The following is a 17,712-nucleotide window of genomic DNA, read 5'->3' on the forward strand; positions in this document are numbered from 1 at the left end:
ACTGGAAGTACTATTGCATTGTTTAAAGATGAACTAATGAATCACAGAAGTGTCTAGTAAATATTTTCAAGCTGAATTTTCTGGTTATTACGCATGCAATTAGAACATCAGGAAAAAAATCTCTAACATTAGCTGTCATTGTTGTGGTTCATTTTGTGTTTGTTCTGTTCACCCCCATTGTCATGTCAAAACGACCTGTCCTAACTCAGTTATCTGTCAATCCCCAAACCCCTCTCCAACTTCCATGGTTACAGCATGTATCCTTTTACTTCTCCACCCCCAGTTGCCTGCCTGTCACTCGGCACCCCTGCCTCTTTTTCCAGAAGCTTCTGGCCAGGGTGTCAGGTGATTGGCTCAGAGGCCGGGGCCCCTCCTTTAGTTATGAATGATTGGTTTTGTCCTTATGTCAATCCTCAATGTATCCTTCCCTTCTCTCTCCTGATTTGTTACCCCCCTCCCCTCCCACCTTCTTTATAATCCGAGGTTTTCCTCCCCTTGGGACTCTCAGCTCTCATCCCCTGGATTCATTGGGAGTGTTTGGTCCCTCTGGGGCCTAATAAACCCGATTACACCGAGACCCTGAGAGACACCTCTTCTTTCCTGCGGGCTGGAGTTCAGCAGCCAACATCCTCAAGGCAGATTATCGCCTTAGGCGCGGTACCCGGCTTCGAGTTGGGGAAGCACCCCATTGGCTGGAGACGGGCTGGTCATCTAGCCTGGGCGTGCTCCACCGGCCACACCGCTCCAGTTCTGGTGCCCAACGTAGGGCCCCTCCGGACTGCTCCTAGCCACCGAGACGGTGAGTAGAGCGTCAAAGGACGCCGTTCGCCGGACCCCACGGACGGGATTCGTGGAATCCCTCTGGCCGTGGAACTACCCCAGGGTAGAGCAGATCTCATTTTAGGGGTGGCGCTCCCCGGGGATCCAAGACGGTAGCTCTACCCACCAAGGAGTTGTCTTGGCCGCAGGACCCCCGGCGTTCCAGTTTTCTGTTTGCCACCGCCGGATTTTGTGAGTTTTTCTCCTTTTTCCCTCCCTGTCCCTCTCTCTCCGGTGTTTCGTCACCGTTTCTCTCTTTACTTTTCTCTGGACAGGGGCCGGTGGGTGGCTCCCTTATTTCTTTTCTTTCTGCCTTTACTGGAACGGGGGGGCTTTGTAGTGGCTGCCCTTTGTTAACATCTAAAACATGGGTGCGAAGTTTTCGGCAGCCCACAGGGGGCTTTATCACCAACTTGTGGGAATCCTTGTTGGGGGGGGTTTTCAAGTTAACAAATCTGAAGTTAAAAAATTAGTACGTTGGTTGCTTTCCCAGTTCCCTGAAGTCTCTCCTGACCTAATCGAAGACCCTGCCTTTTGGCAGAAAGCGAGCAACAGATTATTAAGTTTGATTAGGTCAGGAGATACCTCGCTTTCCCAATTTGCTTTTTGGATTCGGCAAATTCGGATGATTCTGAAAGCGAGTGTGAACTCAGGAAAGCCTTCTGTTAGTTTTAGTTTGTGCCCCAGTTCGTCTTCTACCTTTACCTCTGCCCCTAACCCTCTTTCCCTTTCCTCTCAACCCAAAACCAGGATTCTGAAAGGAGCAGCTCGCACCAGCCCGGCGCAGGGTGTTCACCAGTTCCCTGGCTCCTCTCGGAATCCTTGGCCCCCCCGCCCTAAGAGTCCTGGCCAGACTTTTAGGGGCTCCTCTTCTCTCCTTCCCCCCTTGCCCCAGTCCCCAAGTCCCCAGTTAAAAAACCCCCAGTTCACCCCCAGCTCCCTCCATCTCCCCAAGATGGCTCCCATGGAGCTCAAGATGGAGGTAGCCTCGTGGCCAAGGCAGGAAAATCTCCTTCTCCTTCCCAGAATCCCTTTGTTCCCAGTTCCAACCCCTTCCTGCCTTCCGGCCCCTCCCAATGGTCCACCCCTTCGTCCCTCCTCCCTCCTGGTCCCTCCTCCTTCCTTTCCGAGTCCTCCCCTTTAACGGTCCCTCCCACAGCTCCTCCCATCCATGGTTCCTCCCTTTCCACCTTTCCACCTCCTGTTTCTCCTCCCCCTGTGTTGTAAGAAGTCCCGCCCCCTGACTCCTCCTCCTGGGTGGGCACTCAAACACCTAACCGCCCAGCCCAAGTTCCCTGCCACGCCCCTACCCTCCTCTCTTCCGGTTCCCATGCTCCCCCTTCCGGTTCCCAGGTTCGAGTTCCAGGGGCGGGGGGGGGGGGGGGGGGGGGGGGGAAGACGGGGAACCGAGAACCGGGGCCTGCTGGGGCCTGCTGCCGTTCCATCTGTGGCCCCGGTCATTTACCATCCAGAGGGGGAGGGTAGGACATGCAGACAGGGAATGTTCAGGCCACCCTATCGGAAGCTGACATCACCCCCTCTGACCTTAGGCGCCTCTTCACATGCCTGCTCAATCCCACCGAGCGGGTCATGTGGGAAGGGGCCTGGAAGAGGGAGGTGACAGAAGCTCTCCCCTCGTTGTGGGAGCAGCCCCACACAGGCTTGGACACAATGGGGAATGTCCTCTCCATAGATCAGCTCCTAGGGACCGGGAACACGGAACTGGGTAGATGGGCACCTGCAGGCGAGTGCCATCCCCCCGGAGGCTCTCTGGGAGTTGGCCAGGGCAGTGGAGAAGGCGTTCTTGGCATTGCCAGGGGCGGCTCCTCTCCTTTCATATTCCAAGACTTTCCAGGGCACCGATGAGTCATTCATGGACTTCGTAGAAAGACTACGCAAGGCGGTGGATCTGCAAGTGGGGAGTGAGGTTGCCCAAGATCACATCCTAAAGGAAGTGGCGTCCGCGAATGCCAACGCTGCGTGCCGGGACACCATCCTTAGTCTGCCCATGCACCCTCCCCCCCACGCTGCAAGACATGCTGGAAGTCTGTGCCTGGAAAGTCAGGTTGTCACCAGCCAGGGAATGCGAGAGGAGGAGCAAGCCAGCACCCAGAGTCAACGCCGCCAGAGATCCACCAGACGACGCCTTCCAGGAGACATCGCGCCGCCCGCCTGCTTCCGGATCCTCCGCCGCAAAAGCTTCCTCATGCCACCTTTGTGGAAGCTAGGGCACTGGATGCCCGATTGCCCCTTGCAGAGGGAGTTTTATGAGTTTAAGAGAGGGCAGGGGCTTCGGGGGAAGCCCTCGCCAAAAAACTAGTTTCCGAGCGTAGCTCCCCCCTGCGCAATGACAGAAATAAGGCGGGCCTCATAACATCCAGCAGGGAGGGGAGAACAGAGAGACCGCCGTTTGCCGCCAACCGGACTGACTCTAATACACCGGACTTGTCATGTTTATTATGCCTCCAATCTAAACCGATTCTGACCACCTCTTCTGTCTCTAGGCCTTTCAGGCTGCAGCTCACGGAGCCACTTCATCTCCAAGACTCCAATTTCCATCTGGTCTCGGTCTGCCCAGAGTGCTCAGGAAACTGGGGGTGGATCAAGTGTAAGTACATTGTCGTCAGAGACACAAAACACACTCCATTAGAGGTGAACATTATCCCGGGTCTCCTAACATCAGACCCGGGACAGTTCGCCATTGGGCTGTACTGTGTCCAACCCCACCTTGTTCTTGCCCAAGGGACAGGTGATTGCGCAAGCAATTCCTGTTCCTGAGCTGACTTGGGTCCCGGGGTCTGCCGCATCCGACAACCAGGGCCCAACAGTAGCCTGGGCCCAAGTCTTGGGGCAAGAAAGACCGCGAATCACCTGCCAACTTTTGAAAGGGAGGGAGCAAAAGCCGCTTCGAGGCTTGTTGGACACAGGGGCAGATGTGACGATCATTCCTTCATGGGAATGGCCGTCACATTGGGAATTGCAGGATGCGTCGGGTCACATCCGAGGTGTCGGGGGCTTACAATTGGCTCGTCAATCCAGGAACACCGTGCAAATTATGGGGCCGGATGGGCAATTGGCTTCAGTACGCCCATTCATGTTAGACTACACGGAACCCTGTTGGGGAGAGACCTCCTTGCCCAGTGGGGAGCCTGAATTGACCTCCCAGCGACTCCCCAGGTTTTTCGGGCAGCGGTCACTGAAGAGCGCCCTACCTGGAAGCTGAATTGGAAATCTGATAAACCAGTACAGGTAGTGCAGTGGCCGCTCAACAAGCAAAAATTAGGGGCGCTCAACGAGCTCGTCAAGGAGTAGCTACTGAAGGGCAACCTGGTGGAGACCATGTCCGAGTGGAACTCCCCGGTGTTTGTCATCAAGAAACCCAACAAAGACAAGTGGCGGCTCCTTCACGACCTCCGTCAAATTAACAACATCATTGTTGAATGGGGCCTCTCCAACCAGGGATGCCGTCCCCTAAAATGCTCCCCCGAAATTGGAATCTGGCTGTCATTGACATAAAAGATTGTTTCTTTCAAATTCCCTTACACCCGGATGATGCTCCGCGTTTTGCCTTCACGGTTCCTGCCATCAACCGTGAAGCCCCAAGCAAGCGCTACCATTGGCAGGTCCTTCCACAAGGTGTGAAGAGCAGCCCAGTGATCTGCCAATGGTACGTCGCTTCCTTGCCGTCCCCAGTTCGTGCAGCCGCAAAAGATGCCATCATTCACCATTATATGGATGATATCTTGATTTGTGCTCCGACCGATGACCTACTTACCCACACGCTTGACCTGACAATCGATGCATTGGTTGCTGCAGGGTTCGAGCTACAGCAGCACAAGATTCAGCGGATGCCACCTTGAAAATACCTGGGTCTGGGGATAACAAAGCGGACCATTGTGACACAAAAATTGGCTATTAAAACCAATATAAAGAACCTGGCGGATGTCCACCAACTGTGTGGGTTCTTAAATTGGGTAAGGCCTTGGCTAGGTATCCCAACTGAAGACCTTGTCCCCCTTTTCAATTTATTGAAAGGGGGAGAGGAGCTTAGTTCTCCAAGGTCCCTTACCCCAGAGGCCCAGACAGTGCTGGAGAAAATCCAAGATTCCATTTCGGCCAGGCAGGCCCACAGATGTCAGCCGGGCCTGCCATTTAAATTCATCATTTTAGATAAGCTGCCACACCTCCATGGGGTGATTTTTCAGTGGGACCATACAATCAAAGGCAAGGACCGAGGCTCGGGGGATCCCCTCTTAATCATAGAGTGGGTTTTCCTCAGCCACCACAGGTCCAAAAGGATGACACAGCCATCTGAGCTGGTGGCAGAATTGATCCGAAAGGCAAGATCCCGGATCAGAGAGCTGGCAGGTTGTGACTTTGAATGCATTCACATTCCTCTTAAATTCGACTCGGGCCATCTCAAAAGAAAAATGTTTGACCATCTTTTTGAGATTAGTGAAATGCTCCAACTAGCTTTGGATAGCTACACCGGCCAAATTGCAGTAGATCGGCCGGCCCATAAATTATTTAATCAAGATGTTCAATTTACCTTAACAACAAAATGGATTCAGAGTAGAACCCCTCTAAACGCTTTGACAGTTTTTACAGACGCGTCTGGAGCATCCCACAAGTCAGTCATGACTTGGAAGGATCCTCAAACTCAGCGGTGGGAGGCAGATGTCACCGAGGTAGAAGGTTCACCTCAAGTTGCTGAGTTGGACGCTGTTGTCAGAGCTTTTGAGAGGTTCTCTGAACCATTTAATCTGGTTACTGATTTGGCATATGTAGCAGGTGTAGTATCCAGAGCAGAAAATGCTGTTTTGCAAGAGGTGTCAAACATTCCTTTGTTTAACTTGCTCTCCAAGCTCGTAACTTTAGTCTCCCACCGAGAGCAACCTTTCTATGTGATGCATGTCAGATCGCATACCGATTTGCCGGGGTTCATTGCGGAGGGCAACAGGCGTGCCGACGCCCTTGCCGCTCCAGTTCAGGCGGCCCCGCTCCCTGATCTGTTCAGTCAAGCAAAGATCAGCCACCAGCAGTTCTATCAAAACGCCCCTGGCCTTGTTCAGCAATTTCACCTTACGCGCGAACAGGCCAAGGCGATTGTGGCTACATGTCCCCAGTGCCAGTCCCACCAGCTCCTGTCAATACCTCTAGGAGCTAACCCCCGAGGACTATCCAGCTGCGAGGTGTGGCAGATGGATGTGACACACATCCCTTCATTTGGCTGACTCCAGTTTGTCCATGTATCTGTGGATACTTTCTCCGGCGCAGTCTATGCCTCTGCCCACACAGGGGAAAGGGCAGCGGACTGTGAGAAACATCTGGTACAGGAATTCGCTGTCCTGGGCATCCCCAAGGTGATCAAAACAGACAACAGCCCAGCGTATAAATCCAGGGAGCTGCGTAGCTTCCTGCAGCAATGGGGAACAGAGCACAAGACCGGCATCCCCTATTCCCTGACAGGCCAAGCCGTGGTGGAGAGGGCCCACCAGAGCCTCAAAGGAGTATTAGACCAACAACGCACGGCAGTGAAGGTGGAGTCCCCCCACATCCGTCTCTCAAGGGCATTGTTCACCATTAATTTTCTAAATTGCTCCTTTGAAAATCTGAACCCACCCATTACGAGACACTTCGGGAGACATGAGCAGCTGCAGCCTAGGGCCAGGCCTCCGGTTCTGATTAAAGATCCGGAGACCTGGAAAACGGAAGGGCCCTTTGATCTCGTCACCTGGGGGAGGGGATACGCTTGTGTGTCCACCCCCTCAGGGCCGAGATGGATTCCAGCTAAATGGGTCAGGCCCTTCCGCCCTGGGAAGGTTCAAGTGGCAGAAGAGGTGAGGCAGGTCGAGGAGGCTTGTTGGCGGCGGCGGCAGAAGCTCCCAGAGCTGGAACCGAATCAACCCTAACCCTTTCCCTGCCCTGGGCAGGACCTTATCCAGATTTATTTCTTATGCTTGCCTCTTTTGTTTGCTTTCAGTTGCTCCCCAGCAAGCATGAACCTGACCCACGTCATGACCATCTTGACAGCTATCCTCCTCGGGACGCTCACTCCACCGGCGGGCCCGTGGATCGTCCCCCAGCCCAAGGCCAATGTCTGGCGCACCCTCGCAAACGCCCTCGGCCAAGAGCACATCTGTTTAGACATGGGATCAGCAGAGGACCCGATGTCGTCCTGCCTCGTGGGGATCCCTCTCTCCCCTAATGAGCTTCCCTCCCCTTTCAACTTTACCCTCGCCCCACTTGTGTCCGGAACCCTTTCCCCGTCAGTCAATGTTCAGGATGTCTGGAGGGACGGGATCAAGGGGCTGGTCCCTTTGAGTTCCGAACCTCCAGAACTCGATCTGCTCGGGTCCTCCAACGCCCCCATTTGTTTCTTGTTTCATTTTGCCCCTTGCCCCTGGGACAGTAGGTACACATGGTTGAAGCCATCAAAAACCGAATATGAGGCTGCCCAGTGGTGCCAGATGGCCGTCGAAATACCACTCACATCCACCCTGGGCAGCAAGCCATTGTCCCTACCCCGGGGGATCTTTTTTATTTGTGGAGACCGAGCATGGGCAGGCATCCCCATTCGCCTGGTCAGAGGTCCCTGTGCTTTAGGGCAGCTGTCGCTGCTTACCCCCAACATGACCCAAATTCGTGATTGGAAACTGAAAAGAGTCCATCCGAATTTGACCCGTCCCAAAAGAGATCTTAAAGATCTCGATCCGCATTGCGACTCCCAAATTGAACATTGGTCAAAGCCGAAAATTGTAGCCATCACCCTGTTTTTACCCTGGGTGTCAGTGGCCAAGTCTCTAGGCGAATTGGCCCGCCTAGAGTGTTGGGTGGTCAAGCAAGCCAATTTGACGTCAGCTACGCTTTCGGACCTCCTTACAGACGAGGAAATAACGAGGAAGGCGACTTTACAAAATCGCGCAGCGATTGATTTCCTGTTGCTACTACAGCACCATCGCTGCGAGGAATTTGAGGGCCTCTGCTGCCTGAACTTGTCATCACGGGCCGAGGACGTGAGGGTGGCCATCGACAAAATGCAAGGCCTCGTCCATGAGATAAAACAACAGGCATCAGACTGGCTGGGGGACCTCTTCAAAGGATGGGGACTGTCAAGCTGGGCAGGGTGCATTTTAAAAACTATCCTTTCATCTCTCCTAGATTTATTTGTTGTTTTAGTTGCCTGCTCCATTGTCTGGGGGCAGGTCAAAAGACTTATCGCTAGAGCCACAGCCATTCCAGACGTGAGCCGGGTAGAAGTCCCCGAAGAAAGCGGCGAGGACTGGGATTCTGCCTCCTTGGAACACCAAGGCTCCGATGACATCTGCCCGAGCTCAAGCGAAATGGAGCAGGCCCAAACCTCAGTTTAAACTACATTATGCGCCTGCTGGTCCTTTTTTTTCTTTTTAAACAAAAAAGGGGGAGATGTTGTGGTTCATTTTGAGTTTGTTCTGTTCACCCCCATTGTCATGTTAAAAGGTCCTGTCCTAACTCAGTTATCTGTCAATCCCCAAACCCCTCCCCAACTTCCATGGTTACAGCATGTATCCTTTTACTTCTCCACCCCCAGTTGCCTGCCTGTCACTCGGCACCCCTGCCTCTTTTTCCAGAAGCTTCTGGCCAGGGTGTCGGGTGATTGGCTCAGGGGCCGGGGCCCCTCCTTTAGTTATGAATGATTGGTTTTGTCCTTATGTCAATCCTCAATGTATCCTTCCCTTCTCTCTCCTGATTTGTTACCCCCCTCCCCTCCCACCTTCTTTATAACCCGAGGTTTTCCTCCCCTCCGGACTCTCAGCTCTCATCCCCTGGACTCATTGGGAGTGTTTGGTCCCTCTGGGGCCTAATAAACCCGATTACACCGAGACCCTGAGAGACGCCTCTTCTTTCCTGCGGGTTGGAGGTCAGCGGCCAACGTCCTCAAGGCGGATTATCGCCTTAGGCACGGTACCCGGCTTCGAGTTGGGGAAGCGCCCCATTGGCTGAAGACAGGCTGGTCATCTAGCCTGGGCGTGCTCTACCGGCCACACTGCTCCATGTTATGAAATAATCTCCCCTTTTTTGCCTTCCCAATTACTGAGATGCAGTAGATTTGTATAGTTTAAACTAAGTAGATCAGCTATTCTCGATGTTTGCTCTACAGTCAAATTTATACATACATACATACACACACAGTCATATCCTTAAATACAGAGATATATAGGTGTGTGTATACATATATATGTATATGTATATATATATATATATAGGCAGATTATTCTAGTACTAAATATATATGACTATTATATGACTATATACCTTTAGAGTTGTATATTTTCACCCAATAAAATGGACTAATCAACAGTTCTAACTGAACCTATTTCTGATCTGCTGGGCTTAGATATTCTCAATGATATTTCTCCTTCTCAACAGTGCCTAGTTAAAAGATTTCTGTCCCTTTACCTGTCCCTGATCTATTCCTCTGACCTCAGTACTGCAGCTCACTTCCAGAGAAGCTTTTTGAAAGTTTGCTTTTGAAAGCTGGACTACTGAAATTGCCCTAGATTAAAAAAAGGAAGAATAGCCTGTCCCAAAGTGAGTAAAATAAAAAAAAAATACAGGATGATATAGGCACACACTCAAAAAAGGGATCATTTCCACAAGGACTTTGTAGGAAACCCAGCTAGAAACAATGTCCCTTTTAGCAGAGTATTCATTCCCACGTAACTCTACCTTTGATGGTCTCAAGCTCATAAGCACATGTAAATTTATAAAAATTAAATTTATTAACATGTATCAGAATTTATTAGTCTACACTTTCCAAACACTAACATACGGACACAACTACATTCCTACACAAACAGAGCCAGTGAACAGATGTCCCTGGCTGATATCAGGGTGGCAAAGCAGAGGGGAGTGTCTTTGCTGATTGCCTGACATTTAACAGACTTGTCTGGTGCACAGAGAACCAATGACAGCTCCTCCTGCCCACTTATGGGAGGAAATGCCATGGAAATGCCCACCATATCAGAGCTGGCTCACAAATGGATGTGCCCCAGGAAAAACCTTCATTGCAAAATTCCTCACCATTTGCTATTTCTCAGCAAGAATGTACCACTACCCTTATTAGCTGCTGGCTCGTTCTTGCCATGAGCAATCATGGGAACATCCAAATATCCACTGCTCAAAAGGAAATGGGCTAACACAGTTGGCTGAATGCCCAGAATTGCAGCTAGCCCTTGGCACCTGCTCTGCTCCATACCAATTCCTGCTGGATATGTGCACAATGCCTGTGACAATATGGTACACTCAGTGCCTCTCTCACCCAGAAGCAAAGTGTGCCTCCCATGACTTGCAGGCTGGTCCTTTGCTGGTGATCCCCCAGGAGGTAGGGTCCGAGATCAGAGAAGGAGATGTGGGTGCTATGGCAGAGCCACCCTCAGCCTGCTGAGGCAAGCAAGCAGTCACTTCTACATTTTATTAAGTTTAGTCTTCAGTCCTCTTCTTTCACACAGGTACTCTTACTCAGGGTTTATAATAATGAGATTTCTATCACTGTAAAACAAGATTTCATGTATAAACAACAGTTCAGCAAATATTCAGTCATTTATTACCACAGCTGTCATGTTCACAGTAACTATCTAGATTAGCTACTTTGTCACCAATGACAACTGAATTTCTTGGGAATAATCTTTGGTTCCATACTGATTGGGCTGTTCTGCTCCTGTCACCAGCAGTTTTTCAGATTAATAAGTCAGACTGCATTATCCTTACACAATATGGAGTCTCATGCCACAATTATCTCTGCTGACTTCCATAAGAGTATTCCTGGTAGAAGTTACTTATTAAGGTTATCTGTCTATATATTCGGATTTCAGCATAGTTGTCTCCAGCTTGAATCACAAAGAGCCCTTTTAGCAGCCTTGCAGAACCACTAAGATGGTAATGCACACTGTCTCAATCAAATGGGTCATTTCACACACTTTGGTATTTTTTTCTATATCATGTTACAGCATTTCATTTACTTAATAGGAAAAAAATATATATCTTGCAGCTTTCCCCAGTAACTTTTTTCGAGATGTTACCTTGCCTCACAATTTTTCATTTCTTATAAAATCTTACATTTTAATACTGCTCACATTTTTTAAATTTAACTACTCCTTTGTGCTCATTCTCCCTCCTCATCTGCTTTCCTGAACATCCTCCTCAAGCCCCAGTTTGTACTTTCACTAGTTCCTTTTCAGTTTGTGCTATAAATGGTTCAACAAGTTGTTGACTGTTTCCTCTGTGTCTTCATTTTTTTCCTACACTGTTCATTCTTCTATCTTTTCAATATAACTTTCCTCATACTTAGCAATCAATTCAAAACTCTCAGAAGCAGTGACAGCTAGAAGTTGATCAAGTATCATGGAAGAACTAACACACTGAATTTGATGATCTCAATTTTTCTCAAACCCATTGGCTACTAAGTGCTACATTGTGCTAATTCAGATTGACTTTGTCATGCTCTTGCAAGGTAGACCTAAGTACAGTCAAACAATATAGTGAGAAAAACACTATGATTGCTTCTAATACAGAGTTTTCACTTGTAAGACATACCATGAAAATGTGTTTAATTACAAATCCATGTAATTTCCATGATGCTAAAATGCAAGCAGCATTTGACCAGTGATTAGGTGCTCTAATTTACTAAACAAAATAAAAATGTATTTTCTGTAGAACTGAACAAGTGAGATCTTCAGGCAAACTATTTCCAAATCAGTTAAGATAGAGCTATTTGTTAGAAGCATGAAGAAAAATAAGAAAACATCTTTATGGAAAACACAAAAGACATGGGATTCCTAACTGACAAAATGCAGAACTGTTACCTTGCTTTTCATTTGCTTTACTTAAAACTGTACCAGTTTTTCACAGAAATATCAACAGAACCTACCACCAAGTCGATGGATATGGACTGTCTCTTACATTCTTGACTGTTAAGCATCAGCATTTTAACTAAATTATGATTCCACCATGAGTGCCCTTCTTCTCTTAACCAGTAATGCTCATCACTATTTTAGTCAAACAAATTTAGAAAGAACCCCTACATTGGTAGGCTAAATTTATTAATTTGCTGAAGGCAAAGGCAGAGACTGGGAGAATGTAGAATGACCCGCTCTAGGAGAGGAGCAAGTCCAAGTCCATCTGAGAAACCTGAAGGTTCACAGGTCCTTGGAACCACATGAAATACATCACTTAGCAAGACGAAAAACTACAGCTTAATATTAAGAATGTGAAGGTTTCAACTTCCAGGGTAAGACAGGACTACCACAGGTACGACAGCAATACCATGTGCAGCAGTGCGGCTGCGAGAGAGACGTCCGGCTAGCTGGCCAGCACCGCTAGCAGCACAGGGGGCACTTGTCCCCATAGCTTGGCTTCAGGACAGCGCCTCAGGCAAGCGCCCAGCGTTGCAGCTGTAGGCGTTGCCTTGTGCAGGACGAGGCCGTATCGAAGCCGCAACCAGCGGAATAAGAGGGCGGACTCCAACTGCGGTTAATCCCAGCTTTAATGAATCCTAGAGGAGCCAGCAGGAGAAGACAGGGAGGGGGAGGGACTACAGCAGTTTTTAAAGGGTGGAGGATGTAAGGGAGGTGCCAGTCCCTGGACCAATAAAGACACAGTGGTGAGTGGGATCCAAAGCACTGACATGGGGAAAACACCAATGGGGACAATTCTGAGGAGGGGCCCCAGTCCCTGGACCAATCATCCAACTCTCCAGCTGGAAACTTCTAGCAAAAAAGGTGGGAATGGAGAGTGACTGGCAGGGCACTGGGGAGGGGCTGTGGAAAGGATACATTGGTTTCTAGGGAAACCGGGGAGGAGTTTTAAAAGATACAATGACAACTGGGGTGGGGTTAGGGTAACAGACACTAACAGGGAGGGGAGGGAGAAGCGGGGCAGAACCATTACCAAACAAAGGGGGAACAGAACAGTCCAACTTTAACAGAACACAGTACAACAACCACATTCCCCTGACAGCAAAAAATCTTCACATAGGAAATAATATAAGGACTATTTTTCAAGTAAGGATTGAAATCAGCAACAGAATGAGGAACACCCATCTGGACTGGATGGGCAGCCATGCACACCAATTTTGTAGCTGAACGCAGATTAAAAGCACAGGAAAATTAAATACATCAATCTGTATAATTTTAAAAAATATTTTGCATATTTTATTTATTAATTTTTAAAGGTTAATTGAAACTTGACACCTAGCAGAAAAATAATCACAGGTAACCTGTTATCTGGAAACCCTGATCTCCACTTTTCTGCTGTGACATAAAAATACTTACCCAGACACTAAGAAATGGCATTCTTTATAGTTTCCAGCTTTATGATGCATTTAAAACAAGTGCAGCTCATGTAACTTTGTCACCTTAAATCCACAGGTTTAGATCAATAGTCAGCAACAGGTGCATAGAAAGAAGGAAAAAAAATGAGAACAAAAGAAAAAAAATTCCAGGCTGGAGTAGAGTATACCTACAGACATAAAGCCTGAAACAATTTAATCAAACAATTTAATCCCTAGAAAATTAAATCCCACTAAAATGAGAATGTACCATCTCCAGCATCCTTGGGGGCAAAGGAAACAATTCAGTGACTCTCCAGGTAGCTACAGAGAATAGAGATACTCATCTATGAAATCTTTTGTCTTGACTCTACCATTGTTTCTGGATGTCTTTCAATCTTTGCTTCAAGTACTGGGAATAACTAGTGGGGATGAGAGGAAGGACGGGCCCACAAAACCCATTTTTTCACCATAACCTTCATAAAAATCTGAACAAATAAACATGCACTCCTGCTCCTGGATCCTGAAAAGCTGTAGCATACTGAAAGAGAAGTGGAATCAGAGAGCCTAGAGAGTGGGGAGAGAATATTTTGATCCTCTACCTTTGTGTGTATTTGGGGTGTGCTCAGAAAAATTGCTGTATAAAAAACTATATAAAGATTAAGTCTGTATGTGTATGCATTCACATTCACAAACACATGTACTCCCACCACTATTGTAAAAACACGAAACTGTGGAGCTCTTACCCACCCTCTAATACCCTCCACTATTTTTCCTCAGATTATTAATATGTACTAATATCAATATGTACCAATAGGTACTCCCACTCAGTTATGTGATAAAACTTGCCAAGTTGTGAACTTGCAGGTGAAAAGCTATCTCCTACAGATCTTAAAAAAATGGCATGGTCTCCAAATCTGCAGTGGTCCTCTCCACACAGATCCTCTCCATGGCATTTAACCTTTTCTTCAATTTATGACGGACTACTCAGAAGAAATAATGAGGCAGCTAAGGAGAAATGTTCATTGCTCTGCAACATCTTTGTTAACTGTGTTTAACAGATGTACTGAACCTACCTCACTCTTGCTTTTAATTGCCATGACTCAGCTCAACACAATTGATATTACACTGAGCCACACTATTTCATGATGTTCCATATTGGTATAATACCACACTGTTTTCCAAAAAATTCAGCTGTACAAATAACTTTCTTTAATACTTTCTATATTCCAGAAAGCCTGTGAGCCATTTCAATCAAAAAGCACTGTACAATGTATTTAACATTCCATAGATTATTATAAATGCAAATCTGACAAATTTTCTAGTGAGGAAGCATCACTGAAGTTTGCAGTTGTCATAAGCTTGCAACCATACAACCCTCACAGATTCAGTTAAATGAGATTCCTAATAAGTTGCATCATGACCCGAACTTCATTTTGCAAAATTTATGCTAGTAGCTAAAAATAAATTTCTTAATTGGACAGCTGCTATCTAAATTATTAAAATTCCCGCTTTGAAAAGAAATGTATTAGTGAAAAAAGTATGAGACTGCATAAATGTACTGAACAATTATGCCACTGAAAAGACATAGAATGAAAAGGACAAAGTTTTCATACCTCTCCCTAAAGGGGAAAAAAATAGGTAAGTTCATAAAGTGATTGTAGAGACTCAAGATTCTGTATTCATGATCAAACTTTATCATGTGTTAAAGCTACATAGCTTTACATTAGCCCACATGGTTTTACACAGAAAAACTGGCAGCTTCCCTGGTCTCTGTTTTACTTCATTTTATTACAAAGAGTGTATAATGATGGTATTTTGCCTAGTTGTTCCCTTACAGACAGAATTGCACATTTTCACATTCCACATCAGAAGCTCATAAAAACATCTCCTTTTCTTCCTGAGGCATCAGTACTGATAGTAAGGACTCTATTTATGAACAATGTTAAGAAAACCAGTGCATAGGTTTGTCAGTCAACACCCTCAGGGTAACATCTCTCCTACCCTAAAAATCACCTTTATTTTTTCAGTATACCCACAGAGTATGTGGAAATCTTTTAAAGTTAAGAGTTGATTCCCTAAATCAACTGAACCTGTGTTGTGAACCTCTTTTCTTAGAAGTTCTAAAGAGCAAAGCAAATTAAAAATTCCCTACAATTTAAAATTATGAATGAAAATCATCATACTTTAAAACAGGATTGTTAAAAGGGAACTAATGGTAGGAACTATGAAGGGGTAGAAAAAGAAAATATATAAATGAATATAATCAATTAACAGGTAACACCATTAAAAATCACTGTGCAGTAGTTCTCTGTAGGAAAGTCTGAGAGCCCAGTACTCTAATTCCCACTGAACTGAGGTTTCTGTTATACAGGCAGAACGGCAAATTGCTTCCTTTCTGTCTCAGAAACATTGCATTCAATTTTTCTGTAGTGTAGAAGAGTCTCAGTAAAACACAGTTCCCTACTGTCAAAGCCAAGCAAGCTCTTAGAAAGTGAGATAATGAGCTGGAATTTCTTTATGCCAAGGACCAAAGCCACATCTTGAATAAGCTCTCTAAGCTTTAAGTTGTTGTGTGAGACTCTTCAGCTGTGCTTTCTTAATAAAACAGCAGCTTGCCTATATTTTACATTGTGTCTAACGCCTGAAAAGTGCTTTGTGAATTGGTACTGAACTAGCTGCTCAGAATAGCTTAACGCGTGGGGAAACACAAAGACTTCCAATCCTATTTGGCAGTAAGCATGGGTTAATACAATGATATACTCAGTTTCTCTGAGATTACAGTGCTGCTTGCCATACAGAAAGGGAAAGTTTTTGGCTCCTGGTAAAATTTAATGTATGAAGTACAGAAATAAAAATCATGTGATTGTAGTTTGAGAGTTGAGTGCATCCACTGCTTCCCTGCATCTGAGAACAGACATCAATTTAGCTTCAAATGTAGTCCTGAATGCAGCTGAAAATAGTCTTTGTGCTAATCCACTCAAAAACAGAGCATTCCAGGGTTCATCAGAATCTGCTCTAGAGATTGGTAATAGAAAAGTCAAGATGGTGCTGTGTGGTAGAGAGGGATGAGGCTCTGGGTGGTGGAACAAATAAAAAAAATTGTACAAGAGCAGTAAGAATGGCACCTGTACTACTGAATCAGAGACTCTACCACACACAATTGTGTGCACGGTCTCAGAATGCTTAGGCTGGAAGACAAAGCCTTGAAAATTTACTGGGGTGGAATGGAAACACTGCTTACAGCCAGCTCCTAAAAGGCACCCAAAAAACTATAAAAAGTTGGTAAATGCTAACCAACCCAAAACCACTAGAGAAGCGGCTAGCTGGAGAAGGATTGTCCCTCTTGGACATCCCGGCTAGCAATCCAACACCTCTAGCAGTATTGGGGCACTATCCTGATTTCAGTGATCCAGGACAGTGCCTAAGGCAACCACCCTGTGCTATGACAGCAGTGATAGCCTTGGGGAAGGACGAGGCTTGCAGCTACAATCAGCAAAAGAAGAGAGCAGATTCCAGCTGTGGTGAATCCAGCTTTCTTGATGCTCAAGGGAACCATCACCTGAAGACAGATTTGGGGATGCTACAACAGCTTATAAGGAGGGAAGGAGACAGGGGAGGAGTCAGTCCTCGGGCGAATAGAATTTCAGAAGGGAGTGCGATACAAACGATTGACTTAGGGAGAACACTAATGGGGAAAACTTGAGGGTGGGGCCCCGGCCCCTGAGCCAATCACTCAACGCTCTAGCTGGAAGTTTCTAGAGAGAAGGGTGGGAGCCCTGAGTGACAGACAGGGCACTGGGGAAGGATTTGAGATAGGATACCTTAGTTTCCATGACAGCTGGGGAGGAGTTGGGATAACGGGCAGCACAAGGGAGGGAGGAGATAACCAGGGCAGAACCATTACATGAAAGGGGGGACAGAACAGTCCAACTTATACCGACACAACACAACAGAAGCAGACTTTTAAGATGGTATTTTCTGCCCTACATCTCACCCAAGGACTCATGTAAGGACTGAGTGGAGACAGAAAACATGTATGGTTTTTTTGGGCTAGACTGCCAGATGCATGTATCTCAGTCCTTATGAGTTTTTTGTTAGGAAAGGAAGAGCTTGGATGCAACTTTGCTGCAACACTGCAATGGTTTTTCCTCTACCATTTTTGTAGAGTCAAGCATTTTTCTTAGCATCGTTTACATGGAAATCTCTGGTGCAACAAGGGCTTCTTGCCCATATGGTCAGCAATGCTTCCATCTGTTCTTTAACCAGATATATTCAGTCTTTTTCTAGCCACTCTTAAGGTCTCTTAAGTGGCCAGAGACAGACACTGCAAGATTCTTCATTTTGCCCTGAGCAGAAGCTACTGAGGAAATGGAGAATCGTTTACTGAGGGCACAAAAGCTTCTTCAGCTAAGAGCTGAAATAAAACTTTGTCAGGCAGAATACAAACAAAAGCTTCTCTGGTGCCAAGACAAGGCCAGCAGCAACACTGACTGACACCTGAGGCCTCTTTCTTTGTCCCCTGTCTGCATGTTCTCCAAACCAAAGACTATTAAAATTTAGCCAAGCACACCTTGGCTAAGCAT

The 17,712-nt window shown here is 46.9% G+C and overlaps 1 protein-coding gene across 1 annotated transcript; it reads left to right on the plus strand.

Moving 5' to 3' along the window:
* The first annotated feature begins 361 nt into the window (after positions 1-361).
* Positions 362-8,947, plus strand: LOC143692215 (uncharacterized). Its single transcript, XM_077171892.1, has 4 exons — positions 362-799; positions 905-1,011; positions 3,324-3,427; positions 6,803-8,947. Exon 4 carries the CDS (start codon positions 6,819-6,821, stop codon positions 8,187-8,189), a length of 1,371 nt encoding a protein of 456 aa, XP_077028007.1. The 5' UTR covers positions 362-799; positions 905-1,011; positions 3,324-3,427; positions 6,803-6,818; the 3' UTR covers positions 8,190-8,947.
* Positions 8,948-17,712: the final 8,765 nt, after the last annotated feature.

The sequence above is a fragment of the Agelaius phoeniceus genome, chromosome Z (assembly GCF_051311805.1).
Source record: "Agelaius phoeniceus isolate bAgePho1 chromosome Z, bAgePho1.hap1, whole genome shotgun sequence".
Classification (NCBI taxonomy): domain Eukaryota; kingdom Metazoa; phylum Chordata; class Aves; order Passeriformes; family Icteridae; genus Agelaius; species Agelaius phoeniceus.

What these genes read in the sequence shown, in the direction of transcription:
- LOC143692215 (XM_077171892.1), top strand. Translation starts at nt 6,819, where the DNA reads ATGAACCTGACCCACGTCATGACCATCTTGACAGCTATCCTCCTCGGG.